The 14,731-nt window shown below is 38.8% G+C and overlaps 1 protein-coding gene across 2 annotated transcripts; it reads left to right on the top strand.

Moving 5' to 3' along the window:
• Positions 1 to 979: 979 nt before the first annotated feature.
• Positions 980 to 14,370, top strand: LOC309661536 (17-beta-hydroxysteroid dehydrogenase 13). Of its 2 annotated transcripts, XM_082463277.1 has the most exons (7): positions 982 to 1,371; positions 2,914 to 3,021; positions 4,029 to 4,160; positions 5,669 to 5,775; positions 7,846 to 7,983; positions 11,545 to 11,661; positions 13,382 to 14,370. In XM_082463277.1, the coding sequence occupies exons 1-7, from the start codon at positions 1,162 to 1,164 to the stop codon at positions 13,470 to 13,472; spliced, it is 903 nt and encodes a 300-aa protein (XP_082319403.1). In that variant the 5' UTR covers positions 982 to 1,161; the 3' UTR covers positions 13,473 to 14,370. The 2 variants fall into 2 exon arrangements, with proteins under 2 accessions (XP_082319404.1, XP_082319403.1); XM_082463278.1 differs by lacking the exon at positions 4,029 to 4,160 and having other exon boundaries at positions 980 to 1,371.
• The last annotated feature ends 361 nt before the right edge of the window (positions 14,371 to 14,731 follow it).

Here is a 14,731-nt window from a genome sequence, read left to right as displayed (position 1 = left end):
AATTTAAAAAAGTGAGTTTTTTTATTAGCAGAATAAAAAGAATTGGTCGTAATTAACTTTGGGCAAATAAATCAGAGTATTGATTTCCCTACAGTAATAAATATTGATCTTTTTTTAAATAAATTTATTTTATTTTATTTTTTTTAATTTTTGGCTGTGTTGGGTCTTTGTTACTGCATGTGGGTTTTTCTCTTGTTGCGGAGAGCAGGAGCTACTCTTCGTTGCGGTGCGCGGGCCTCTCATTTTGGTGGCTTCTATTGTTGCGGAGCACGGGCTCTAGGTGCGCGGGCTTCAGTAGTTGTGGCTCGAGGGCTCTAGAGCGCAGGCTCAGTAGTTGTGGCGCACGGGCTTAGTTACTCCGCAGCATGTGGGATCTTCCCAGACCAGGGCTCGAACCCGTGTCCCCTGCATTGGCAGGCGGATTCTTAACCACTGCACCACCAGGGAAGCCCCAATATTGATCATTTTTGTTCATAAACTGAACTGCAAGAAAAGTGTGCCTCCTGAAAGTAGAGGAAGTTTAAAACTATGCCTTTACTGTGGAATGTAATAGCAATTAGCACATGGGAATAGGCATGGATCACGGAGGTGCAAATGTAGAGAAATGGAATGATAGATACAGTAAGAGGGCACCATTTCATTGAACTGTTAGCTACCATAAATCCCATGACCTGATTTCACTCCAATGATAAATGCTTTACTTTTTTTTTTTTTTTTTTTTTTTTAAAATGCTTTACTTTTAAATAACTTATGCCCTATATTATGCTTGCATTCATTTTAAACTTAATTGAGTATAAGCTGAATACAAAATAAAAGATAAACTTTTAAATCAAGGTATATAGATGTCAAATCAGTGCTTGAAAACTAATAAAATATAGTATTAAACAACAACAACCAAAAAGTAAATCCAGAGAGGACTTTCTCTTGAGTTCCCTTGACCCCATGCCAAGTTTTTACTAGCAATTGATACCACTTCAAAAGCTCAAAGTGTATCTAACGCATTAGAACACATGGACAAAGCCTGCCTGCAAATCTAGCTTACCTCTGCCAGTCCCATCAACACCTGGAACACAGCTCTTCCCTGGAGCTCTCTGAAGAGGGTGGCTCTTTGCTGGGAATAGACAGGGACTGAACCAGAGGAGAAGAGTGCAGAGCAGAGCCATGAATATTATCTTGGATCTCCTCCTGCTTCTCATCATCATCGTCTACTCCTACTTAGAATCCTTGGTGAAGGTTTTCATTCCCCAGAGGAGAAAATCTGTGGCTGGGGAGATTGTTCTCATTACAGGAGCTGGGCATGGAATAGGAAGGCAAACTGCCTATGAATTTGCAAAACGGAAGAGCAGACTGGTTCTGTGGGATATTAATAAGGTACTGGATTCATTTACCCACCTTTTAAAGTTACAAGTGAGACAGGTGTTTAAAAACTTATTTGACTTAACATTTGCTTATATTTGTATTTTTCTTTCTCAAAGTTTGGTAACTAAATTCCCTGGAGCCTTACTCTACATATGCATCAGGATGGGTTTTTTGTTGTTGGTGTTGTTTAAAGTACAAGTGCCATATTACCCATCACATCTAGTTGCAGAGAGCGTGTTGGAAGAGGACTATGGTCATGGCACCCAATAGCTTTTTTTTTTTTAAGATTTATTATTTATTTATTTATTTATTTTTGGCTGTGCCAGGTCTTAGTTGTGGTGCGGGATCTTCATTGAGGCATGTGGGACCTTTCATTGCTGCGTGAGGGCTTCTCTCTAGTTGTGGCATGCAGGTTTTCTCTCTCTAGTTGTGGTGCGCAGGCTCCAGGGCTCATGGGCTCTATAGTTGTGGCGCGCAGGTTCCAGGGCACGTGGACCCTGTAGTTTGCACGCAGGTTCTCTAGTAAAGGCGCACGAGCTCAGTAGTTGTAGCGCAAGAGCTCAGTTGCCCCTCGGCATGTGGGATCCTAGTTCCCTTACCAGGGATCAAACCCTCGTCCCCTGCATTGGAAGGTAGATTCTTTACCACTGAACCACCAGGGAAGTCCCCATCAGGATCATTTGATGAAGGGAACATAACTGAGACCTTAGCAGTGATTTTTATGCCATGATATGCAGGTTTGATAACATAGACTCAGGAGCCAGGGTACTTCCAAACTGTTTAAATTGAGCAGACAATTTCTCTCAGCCTCAGTTTCCTTATCTGAAATGGGGATAATATTGGGTTGGCCAAAAAGTTCGTTTAGGTTTTTCTGTACGATGTTCTGTAACAGAAAGAACATCTTACAGAAAAACCGAACAGAACATCGTACAGAAAAACTCAAACGAACTTTTTGGCCAACCCAATACCTCACAGGATAGGCAAGAACAGGGGTTAGCAAACTACAGCCAATGGACCAAACCTGGCCCCAGAGCAGACTGTTGAGCTAGGAATGTATTTTTTAAAGGTCTGGCAAGGCAAAAACCAAATAAAAAACAAAGAAGAATATGTGACAGAATTTCTTCGTGCCTTCTCTCACATGCACGCAATCCTAAAATTTTTACAATCTGCTAGGTGCTTTACTGCCTATTACATAGTTGGTGCTCAACAAACATATGTTAAATATATTGTTGAGTATTCTTCTCCATACTCAAACATCTCCTTTCATGATACCACAAAGAGCAACATCTTTCAAGCATGTTCTTTAAGCTATGAGAATGTAGCAAAACAAGTGAAAACACGTGAGACTAACATGAGCCTTCCCTGGCAGAAAAGCCAGGTATAATCTCTGCGAGTTAGGCAAGCGGTGCCTCTCAGGAAATTTGCTTACAAACAAGTGGGACATTTTGGACGTGAATTTTAATCTTAAAAAAAATTTCTTGTCCAATGCTTTCTCCCTCACTTTTGTCCCCTCACTGACCTACATCTTTTGGAATTTGTTTTTTCCAATTACAGCATGGCGTTGAGGAAACTGCAGCTGAATGCAGAAAACTAGGGGCCATTACACATGTGTTTGTGGTAGACTGCAGTAACAGAGAAGAGATTTATGACTCTGTAAACCAGGTGAGACTTCAGAATACAAATTTCTTCCCATAATTTTGTGTCCCCTTACATGGAATATGAAAAGGTTCTTTATGACTACCTAATTTAAATTAGATTTTTTTTTTTTTAGCCTTTGCTAACTGAGGTAGTTGTGTGAACAAGGAAGGACATAGAACTTTTCCTTCCATATAATCCACTCAACTCTGCCTATTATTATTGTTTCATATTATTAATCGATTTCATTCTGGTCAGAAGTTTGAGCAGCTGTACAGAGTGACAGAGAAAAGATTTATCACCAGGGAAAAGGATAACTTTCTACTTTCATTTTAGTCCTATTACTTCTGCAGTAATTCCTTTATTTTTTCCTTTAAATATTTCCTCTTTGAGATTTTATTTATGTTGGTGCCAATCTAATCTTCGATAGAAAATATAATATTAATAATTATTATAACAATTTTTAAGGGTAAATATCAAATACAATGGACCAAGCACTCTGAAAATGGTTGTACCCTTTGATTTAATCCCTACAATAACCCTTTTAACCTCACTTGACAGGTGAGCAAACAGATTCAGAGGGTTTAAGCCAGACCAAGGTCATGTAGCTAGTAGGTGGCAGAGCCAGGATTACTCAAATAGTACTTTAAAAATATTTGGTAAGAACTGATATGTCAGACCAAGGTCATGTAGCTAGTAGGTAGTGAAAACAGGATTACTCAATTAGCACTTTTAAAATATTTGGTTAGAACAGATATATCAATCAACACAAATATTAATTTCATTTTATTGGTAAGTTTCAAAAAATATCTATGATGTACTGGGTACTGAAATTTAGATGTTAAAAAAACAGTTTACCCCAGCTTTATGACAGTGTCCCCTTGGCAACCACTCTTTGGACTAAAGCTCTTTCCTGCCTGAACTCTGAGAGATCTCATCAAACAGAATAAAGAATCTAATCCCTGGATGATATCAGCCCCAAAACTTTGAGTTTCGATACTACACCCAATGAATGTGTTCTTTCTATTTCACAGGTGAAGAAAGAGGTGGGTGATGTAACTATTGTGGTGAATAATGCTGGGACAATATATCCAGCTGACCTTCTTAGTACAAAGGATGAAGAGATTACCAAAACTTTTGAGGTCAACATCCTAGGACATTTTTGGGTGAGCGTGAGTCAGAAATATTCCTAGTTTGTGTATGTCTGACAACTCCTCTTAAGGTACATGAAGTTCATAATTGAGTTCACATCCTTCTGGATGGGAATCTCCATATCTTTGCCTTAAAACAACAATCATCCAATATTCGTGTCTCTGACAGAAGGGCACAGATTTCAAAGGGACACGACTCACCAGAATGTAGGATAGTTAGTCTGCCTTATCCACCAGTACCTAACACAAAGCCTGGCATGTACTGGGCGCTCAAAAAATATTCATGGAGCTTTCCTAAGGATTGTCAGTGTACACCTTTTCGTGATTTAGAGAAAATACATACAGTGTACATTCACTTGTGACCTCATGTCATGGAATTTTAGAACAGAAAGGACGAAGAACTCACTACTTGGGTTATATAGGGGTTGGGGGTTCTTCTGGCTGGAACTCTGAGCAAAGCTCTAGGTCAAGCTGGAGCTTAGAGATAAGGCTCTACAGACCTCTTATAATTGTTTGGTTTTGTGAGAGACTGAAATATGTCTTTGTAGAGAGCATTTATATGAATTAATCTTCCAGTGCCTCAATATTAGTGTAGAACATAGGACAGATCTGGATTCTGGAAGAGAGAAGAAAAAAAGAGATGTGTTCCCCCATTTTCCCAAGCCCCTCACACATGCTAATGAGAATTAATTATTGTGCCCACCAAACTACTTAGAGACCCCATGTATTCGATGTCTACAGCTGCATAACAATTACATCAAAACTTAGTGGATTAAAGCCAGAATAAATGTTCATATTCCTCTCACGGTTTCCGTGGGTCAGGAATTTGGAGGTGGCTTGGTTTGGCAGTTCTTGGCTCTGTGAATTTGCACAGGGTCCATAGGGTGGGTTTATAAAATTCTCATAAAATAATATTGATATTTCTCACCAAACAGTAAAGCTTTTTGGAGGTAAAGAAAGACTTTTTGTTTCCTGTAACATCAACATATAATGCACAGTATTACAAATAGGGAGATACTAAATCTAATCATGATGCATAATGACCATGGGTCAGTACAGGACTCAGCTTTTTCAACTCAACTTGATATAGGTACACAAGATTTTAACTCTTCTCATTAGAAAGATAAAGCCCCAAAAAAACAAACAAAAAAATCACATGATACCAGATTACCATACGGAATTTTCTCAGCTCTGAAAACTCTGAATTTTTCCCTTAATAATATTGTTTAGATGATGGATCCATAAAAGAGATATTTGATTCCCTCTGAAGGGAAGAAGAGGGATATTAAGATGAGTTCTTTGCATGTGATATGCAGTGCACACTCAGTGCCAGCTCAAAACAATCGTTTTAATCTTTTTTCATTTCTGTCATCGGTGGAGAAGTAATCATGGAATCTTGGCACGTATTTCATTTCATCGAAAAAGTTGTCTCAAATGACATTTTGTCTTAAAAATAAAACTACCTAATTTGGAAACTTAACACCTGTGTCATTGTTTCTTTTGGTTCTGCAATGATCCTGAAGATCACAAAGGCACTTCTTCCAGCGATGATGCAGAGAAACCACGGCCACATTGTCACAGTGGCTTCAGTATGCGGCCACGGAGTGATTCCTTATATTATTCCATATTGGTAGGTATTACTTTCTAGCAGTGCTATATATTTTTATACTTTTAAGGTTTTATTAGACCTCAGATTCCAGTCCTCATAACAGGTAATTTGTTTAATTTTTCTTTATTTTCTTTATTTATTTTTGGAGAGCTAGAATTGTGTTTTCTTCATTTTTGAATCTTCTTAGAACAAAAAGTCAAATGCCTTGCAAAAAATAAAAGCTAAAAAAAATCTCATAGCAGATAATTTGGATTTACAGAATGTATACAGTAGTTTAGAACAAACTCTTAAAAATGACTTCTCCTAAAACAATGAAACTGGTTTTAAATGAAAAATCATTTAAAATATTTTTAGATTTCTGAGAACTCCTCCACAGAGCAATGAAAGAAAACAGTAATGCCAAGCATGTTTCCATTGTATCCTGGAATGAGTAGATGCTCATAAAGGAAATAAGGAACTAAAAAAAGAAAAAGAAAGAAGGAACTCACAGACTAAGAAGCAAAATATAAGGAAGTCCAAATGAACACAAATCTATGCCATGGCCTGCATGCCCAAGATAAGCTAAACAGAGTGGCTCCTGGATCAAAACATTTTCCAGTGTGCTTGTGCCATGAAAGATTGTGTGTGTGTGTGAGAGAGAGAGAGACAGAGAGACAGACAGAGAGGGATTGAGAGAAAGCCTTCACCGTATTAAAAGATGCAGATAGCATATTCCATGCTCTACCAAGGACATAAGAGACGAAGGTGGGAACTCCCTAAAGACACACTATTTGCAAAATATCTTTTCTTCATACACTCCTTCAATGGCATCTCATTTCCTTATTCTGGTCTTATATCAACCTCATAGAAAAATTTAATTTGTTAACGTTTTGGCCAATTCTTTTTGTAACAGCCAATACATGTGTATCAGTGGGTGGGGATGGGGGTGGGTAGTTAGTTGGTTTATTACTTACCTACACATCCATGTTCAAGGTTGAATTTGGTCACGGACCAAATTATTTCTGACACCAAATGTAGTCACAGATGTAGTTAATTTTCACTGTAGGTTAAGGTGTCCTTGCACATACATATGGTTGTTTCAAGCTGCCTCTACCATCTTAAAACACAAATCAGAATTTCACAGATTAAACATTTAATATTGTTTTAATGTTTAGAAATGTGGAAACCCAATGTAATAATAGTTTTCCTTTTTTCTTTTCCTTTAAGAGAGCAGCCCGCCTTTAACTTTATGGTTCTTGTCATCTGGGTCAAAAATACAATTAACATTACATAGCTCCTTATAGGTAATAAAGTTATTATGCATATGCTATTTGATTTAATCCTCAAGATGGCTCTATATTTTATTACCAGCATCTTTTTATAAATGAATTTTATTTTATTTTTTTGTTTTTTGGCTGCACTGTGCGGCGTGTGGGATCTTAGTTCCCCAACTCAGGATCAAACCTGCACCCCCTGCACTGGAAGCGCAGAGTCTTAACCACTGCACCACCAGGGAAGTCCCTATTACCAGCATTTTAAAGATCAGAAAATCAAAGGAAGAAGACAAAGTAGTATGTTGAATGTTACACACACTAACACACCCACACCACCTGAAGTCTTTTTACTCCAGATCTTCACAATGAAATTAAGAAGCCAAAGTGAACTCCACATTTCAAAAGAGAAACTATCAAGAGAGAGAGGAGATATGTGTAGAGTCCCACAGAAGTTTGTTAATACAGATATTAGTTACATAGTTTTTCTAAACATGATTTTCCTGATTCATATTTTTCAAAATAAAAACAGCAGTAAAAACTGATTAGAAAACAGTTTAAAGATTGAATGGAAAAACCTTATAGGTAGAATGAGCAGTAAGCAAGTCAATCAAAGTTATTAGAATTTGTTCTATTGTTATCACCGCTAATAAAAAAATTGGTACATTCAGAATTCAGTGAAATCAGATAAGAAAATGTAAATGAAAATAGATGACCACGTGGAAGATTTGGGGGTTTGGCTTTTATTTGTTCTCAAACAAAATCAACATTTTCCTCTCACAGAAAGCTGAGGAATGTTTCACTTTCCCTTAGCTAACAGGAGTGGATAATTCTCTTACAGTTCCAGCAAATTTGCTGCTGTTGGCTTCCACCGAGCTCTGACATCAGAATTTGAAGCCTTGGGAAAAACGGGTATCAAAACCTCGTGTCTCTGCCCAGTTTTTGTGAATACCGGGTTCACCAAAAACCCAAGCACAAGGTAAGGTCAAAATCAAGTTAAGATGGAAATATGGCATGAGAAATTGGTATGAAATCTACATGAGAAATTTTTAGGTGGGTCAACTCAGAAAACAGAAAACAAAAAAACGAAGAAGGAAAAACATTTATTAATGTTATTGTATTGCCTTTACGTTTTCACTTTGAAATTAGATGAACAAAGGGGGAAAATGCATTAGGGACTAGTAGGAGTGATCAGCTGCCAATGAATCAGGCATTGGGTATTTATTCGTGTCCAGGTGAAAGACTCAACACACACGCAGGTGTTAAGAGGGAGTGAGAACGGGGGTGGGCAGGATGGAGAGGTGTGCTTCGGGGGTGATGGCAAGAGTGTCCTCTCCTGGAAACCACACCCCCAAAACGAATGTTACCTCACCTCCCCCCTCCCGCTCGCGGTTCATCCTCCTCAACAGAGTATGGAAAGGCACAGGTATACGCCCCGTTTCCACATTCGACAGCACTGGCCGCAGTGCTAGCACAAAGTACTCCAACATCTTCCAAACTTGCCTGATCCTAAGCATCATCACCGCGCTTACATAAAAAATAAATGTTCTTAGGCTCTTCCTTAGAGATTCTGATTCAGTAGAGCGAAATGAGCTCCAAGAATGTTTTGCTTTGTTTTGCTTTGTTTGCAAGGAAACCAGGTAACTCTGGAGGCAGGTTTGGAAAACATTGACATAGTAAATATAACCACATGCATTTGATCATGGCTACCACCCTGTCCTCCTTTAAAATGCAGATGTTCCTAGAAGCGGCAGTAAGCTGAGTCTTTAACCCCTCAGTCACGGTGAATTTCTTTTTTTTTTTTTTTTTTTATAAATTTATTTATTTATTTTTGGCTGTGTTGGGTCTTCGTTTCTGTGCGAGGGCTTTCTCCAGTTACGGCAAGCGGGGACCACTCTTCATCGCGGTGGTCGGGCCTCTCACTATCGCGGCCTCTCGTTGCCGAGCACAGGCTCCAGACGAGCAGACTCAGTAGTTGTGGCTCACGGGCCCAGTTGCTCTGCGGCATGTGGGATCTTTCCGGACCAGGGCTCGAACCCGTGTCCCCTGCATTGGCAGGCGGATTATCAACCACTGCACCGCCAGGGAAGCCCCCTTTTTTTAAAAAAAAAACTGAGACCTTTTCTTTTTTAAAAAATTTATTTATTTATTTATTTTTAGCTGCATTGGGTCTTCCATTGCTGCGTGCGGGCTTTCTCTAGTTGCGGCGAGCAGGGGCTGCTCTTCATTGTGGTGCGCGGGCTTCTCGTTGTGGTGGCTTCTCTTGTTGCGGAGCACGGGTTCGAGGCACACGGGCTTCAGTAGTTGTGGCATGAGGGCTCGGTAGTTGTGGCGCACGGGCTCTAAAACACAGGCTCAGTAGTTGTGGCACGTGGGCTTAGCTGCTCCACAGCATGTAGGATCTTCGCGGACCAGGGCTCGAACCCGTGTCCCCTGCGTTGGCAGGCAGATTCTTAACCACTGCACCACCAGGGAAGTCCAAGGTGAATTTCTTCACCAAGTACTTTGTTTCTGGTAAAGGAGGATTTGAGACGATAAGAGAGGAGAAATTGGCCCTGAAAAGAGAGGAAAAAAGCAGAAAGGTGAGGATAAGGACCCTAAAATTAATACACCTGCTTCACAATTTGCCTCGATTCTAATAAACATTCTGCTACAGGTTAACAAAATATACTGAGCTTGCTAATCTGAAGCCAATTTATTATTGGAAAGGAATTAGTCCTAAATATAGTCATTCAAAGGAGCTAACAAATTCCCTTTTAAGCTCAGCCTCATCTGAAGCTACAGACTCTGAAACTCTTAATTAGCTGCGTCATCTCCAGAGCTGTAGCCACTCCCTGGCAGTTGAGTCCTTAACTGTGTTAGAACACAAGTACTTAACAAGTACACAGTACTGTACGTAAGTAAATACAATGATATAATTGGGACTCTAGGCTCAGTTTTCTTAAATAGGAAATTGGGCCCAATACAAATCCTCTTGGTAAGCATTCAGGCTTAGTGTGAGCCCAGAGTACCAGGTCTACCAGAGGGGAAGGCAAAATAGATGACAAGGGTAAGGCTAATATAACCTCGGGTATGTGGGTTCCTGGGGATGACCCGGGGGACTGAGCCAGGCAATGCTGCAAATTTGGAATTGGTCTCACCCAGACTACCTGATTCTGAACTTCCTTGGCAAAGGCTAACATGTCCATATACTAATGTGAGGCTTGGCTCAGAGACAGGGTTGATAGACCCAGGTAGGGGAAATCAGGGAGGGAAGAAGTAGTACCCAATAATTTAGAAAACTATTGATTTGTATTACTCTCTGCTGGCTTGCCACTCAAAGTCATGGAAACCTCAATCACATAATAATCTGAAGTAAATCACATGATATCTCAGGGAAGGAAGTTATAACAGCCACTACTTACTTAACTCCTCCGCACAACCTTTGTATTCACTAAGCCATTCAGCCTATGCCTAGACAACTTAACTTTGGTGCAATACTTTCAATCCATTTACATTTTAATTTCCTGTCATCATCTTGCATTAATGGGCATTCTATACTGGCCTGTGGTTATGAATACTTCTCAAGAACCCACGTATACAGTCTTCAGTATAAGCAAGGTCACACCTCTAGTTGTAATGTAATACTCCCTATGCATGTCTTGAACTCTCATGAAACTTCAGCATAGGCAAGTCAGCAGTGAATCTCAAGTACTAAATGCCCTCAAAACAATCCAGCTTTGTGGGATACCTCCACAAGAAAGCAAGTGTACTTAGCTATAGATTTCTCTTCTCATAAGAAGAAAGCAAGTGTACTTAGCTATAGATTTCTCATCTCATATCTAACAAGCCCTGAAGAAAGATGCCAGATGTTTCCTTTCTATCCTTTGATCAGTCCTACCCACTACTGTTCCTTGCCTGGCTCCTCTTCTCTTCTATTATCTAATTCCTCACCACCATTTTGATGTTTTGACTGAGTGAGCCATGAAGCACACCTACTGGATGTGAAAGTAGTAGATTGTGATAACAAAACATCAACGTGGCATGGGGTATTTGTGCAGTGAATCCTGGAAGCTTTTATTTTTTTATTATTTTTTTAAATAAATTTATTTATTTAATTTATTTTTTATTTTTGGCTCCATTGGGTCTTTGTTGCTGCGTGCAGGCTTTCTCTAATTGCGGCGAGCGGGGGCTGCTCTTCATTGTGGTGTGCGGCCTTCTCATTGTGGTGGCTTCTCTTGTGGCGGAGCACGGGCTCTAGGCTTGTGGGCCTCAGTAGTTGTGGTGCGCGGGCTCAGTAGTTGTGGCTTGTGGGCTCTAGAGCGCAGGCTCAGTAGTTGTGGTGCACGGGCTTAGTTGCCCCATGGCATGTAGGATCTTCCTGGACCAGAGCTCAAACCCGTGTCCCCTGCATTGGCAGGCGGATTCTTAACCACTGCGCCACCAGGGAAGCCCCTGGAAGCTTTTAAATCCTAATTAGTGAAAAGATAAGTTAATTTTCCTGCTTTTGTTAATTATAAAAAACAACAAAAAGGACCAAACTTTTCTTTTTTAATCACAGACTATGCCCTGTATTGGAGACAAATGAAGTTGCAAGAAGATTGATAGATGGAATACTTACCAATAAGAAAATGATTTTTGTTCCATCATATCTCAGTATCTTCCTAACACTAGAGAAGTAAGTACAGCACAAAACACCTAAAATACTACAACACTGATAGAGCTATCATTATGGAGAGTTTTTCAGTTGTGAAAGTTGCCATGGAAACTCTCCATGCCTGGGGAGAAGAGTTAAGTTTCCTCTACTATTACCTTACTCAATCTAGAAAGAGAATGATTCATTTTCTCTACTCCATCTATCACCTCTGCCTAGTCTTTGCCAGAGACTATTCTAACTGAAGGAAAAACAGTTTAAAAAGAATGCAATATGGTGAACTAGCTAAAACGAAAGGGTCTATAAAGAAGCCTGCTGGGGTTTTGATTAAGACTGCATTGAATCTATAGATCAATTGGGGGAGAGCAAACATATTAACAATATTGTCTTCAAATCCAAGAGAACAAAGAACACAAGGTATCTTTTTATTTTTTCATCTTTTTCAATATATCTACACAGTATTTTGTAGTTTTCCGTGTACAAGTCTTACACACCTTTTTGTCAGGTTTATCCCAAAGTATTTCATGGTTTTTATGCTATTGCAAATGGCATTTAAAAAAATTTTCTATTTCCCATTGTTTGTTGCTAGCATATATTTGATTTTTGCACTTTGATCTGTATTTAGCAACCTTGCTAAACTCACTTCTAGTAGCTTTTTTGTAGATTCTAACAGACATTTTTACACAGATGATCATATTTCCTGCAAATAAAGACACTTTTACTTCTTTTTTTCCAGTCTATATGTTTTTTATTTCTAGCCTTATCACACTGGCTAGAACCTCCTATGCAATGTCAGAGAGGATTGGTGAAAACACACATCCAAGTGTTGTTTCTGATCTTCAGAGGAAAGTAGTCAGTCTTTCACAATTAAGAATGATATCAGCTATAGATTTTTTTTCATTTTCTCTTTATCGGGTTGAAGAAGTTCCCTTCTATTACTACTTTGATGAGCGTATTCATCAAGAGTAGATACGGATTTTGTCAAATGCTTTTACTGAATATGTTAAGATATTATGGTCTTTCTATTTTAGTTTGTTCATATGGTGCATTACACTGACTCGTTTTAAAAATTAAACCAACCCTGCATGGTAATGTCTTTGTCTGATTTTTGTGTCAGGATAACACCTCATAAACTGAGTTGGAAAGTATTCCCTCCTCTTCTCTTTTCTGGAATAACTTGTGTTGAATGGGTATTATTTCCTTCTTAAACATTTTGTAGAATTCAACAGTGAAGCCATCTGAGCCTGTTGTTCAGCCTCTTAGCTAAACAATAAGCTCCTCAAAGGGAGTAGCTGCTTTTAAAGTACTTTAGTCTACCTTATTATAGAGGGCATAATATCAATAGACATTCAGTAAAAACTCAAGGAGAGGTGGAGAGGCAGATGGAATGGATTCTGGTGGTGCTGCTCTGTGAACTCTTAGCATCAGGATTCATTGACAGTTACAGCAATAAGCCTAGATCTTCAGTTTTAGGTCTTTACTCTCATAGGATTTCATGTAATAGTTTACTAATATGAGAAGGTGAGAAGAGTGGTATATATCAGTGCTTTCTTTATATTTGCATAATATTTGAACTGTGAGTATTAAAAGACACACAAAAAAAGAGAGAGGTAGATGTGAAGAAAGAACAGAAGAAAACTAAATGCAAACCAGATAACTCTCAGGGTATTTTTAACTGACAACAAAAAAGAACTCTGGTGTCAAAGATTTTAAATTGAAATTTTGTCATCTTTTTTTCATACAGATTTCTTCCTGAACGTGCCTTGGCAGCCATAAATCACATACAGGATATTCAATTTGAAGCAGTGGTTGGCCACAAAACCAAAATGAAATGAATAAATGTGCTGCAGGCTGAGATGTATGCACCTTAATGATGTGGAACTAAGTTTAGAGTCAATGCTTCAAAGCTCTATTTCACATTTTTCAATGCCATTAATATGAAAAACATTGGTTTGACATTAGCAGTGGTCAAATGAACAAGACTAATCACCTGTCTTTCTATTTCTCGAGATTATTTATGTAGTTTTAATAGTCAGATCTATTTTTTATTCCATGCCTCTTAAAAACTTCTATGCTTACATAAACATACTTAAAAGGGTCATTTTTCTTTAAGAGATTTCATTTCTTTTCTTTCCATTTAAGGGTGGACAAAGCTACCTCCGTGACCATAAATACCAAAAGAACTTATTTACACAGGGAAGTTTTAAGACTGTTCTTAAAGTAGTCTTCCAAACTGTAGCCAGGCCACAGAATGTCAGCAAGTACACAGTGTGAGTGAAAAGTTAGAGATCAAGTTTAAGCAGGCAGCTGTGCTCCAAAAGGCAGAAAGATTACTCCTATGAAACTCAATGTTTGGGAGCTTTCTCTAGCTTCTCCCTTTTTCATCAGCCCCAAACAGAACTTTCTCACCTGATTCTGTCCCTTATATAGCTCTTATATCCACCAAGAGTGGACCCGCCACACTTTCTGCCCTTTTCATAATCTCTTAAAATACTATGACATTTCAAAAGGTGACTCTCTCTTGAATCTCAGAGTATCTAAGATTTTAACCCCATGGTAACCTCTTCTTTGTAGTTTATGCTTTCACATGTCATTGGTACCAGAGATGTTTAGACAGTTTTGAGCTTCAAAAATGAAAGCTAACCCAGGGAAAGGAACTAGGCTGGCTACCTAATAGTACACCACGGATCTGAGAGATGGGGGGGAAAACAAAGTGGTCTTTTTTTTTTTCTTAATAGAAAGAAAAATTTGATTCCACTACATCAAGAATAATCTTGTTTTCTGTTTTTCACACATGTTATAGGCTGCTTTTACATTGACTATCCTCCTATTTTATCCTCATTAAAAACAAATCATTAATAAAAGCAATTTCTTAAAAACAAATGATAAATGTGTTGTTGTGCTTTTAAAAAATGACCTCTTGTAGTTATAAAATTACGAGTTTTGATTTCTAATCTCTGAGTCTCTGTGAGCCTCCTTCAGGAAGCAAGGATCTGGGTGGTAGCAGAGAGACCTTGCAGATGTTGAGGGGGACAAGGGGTTCTCCCAACTCCGACTTCTTTGACAAGAGTGTTGGTGTATGTGCTGAAACTTA

Source organism: Balaenoptera physalus (assembly GCF_965194825.1).
Source record: "Balaenoptera physalus genome assembly, chromosome: 5".
Classification (NCBI taxonomy): Eukaryota; Metazoa; Chordata; class Mammalia; order Artiodactyla; family Balaenopteridae; genus Balaenoptera; species Balaenoptera physalus.
This window is presented reverse-complemented; position numbering and strand designations above follow the sequence as displayed.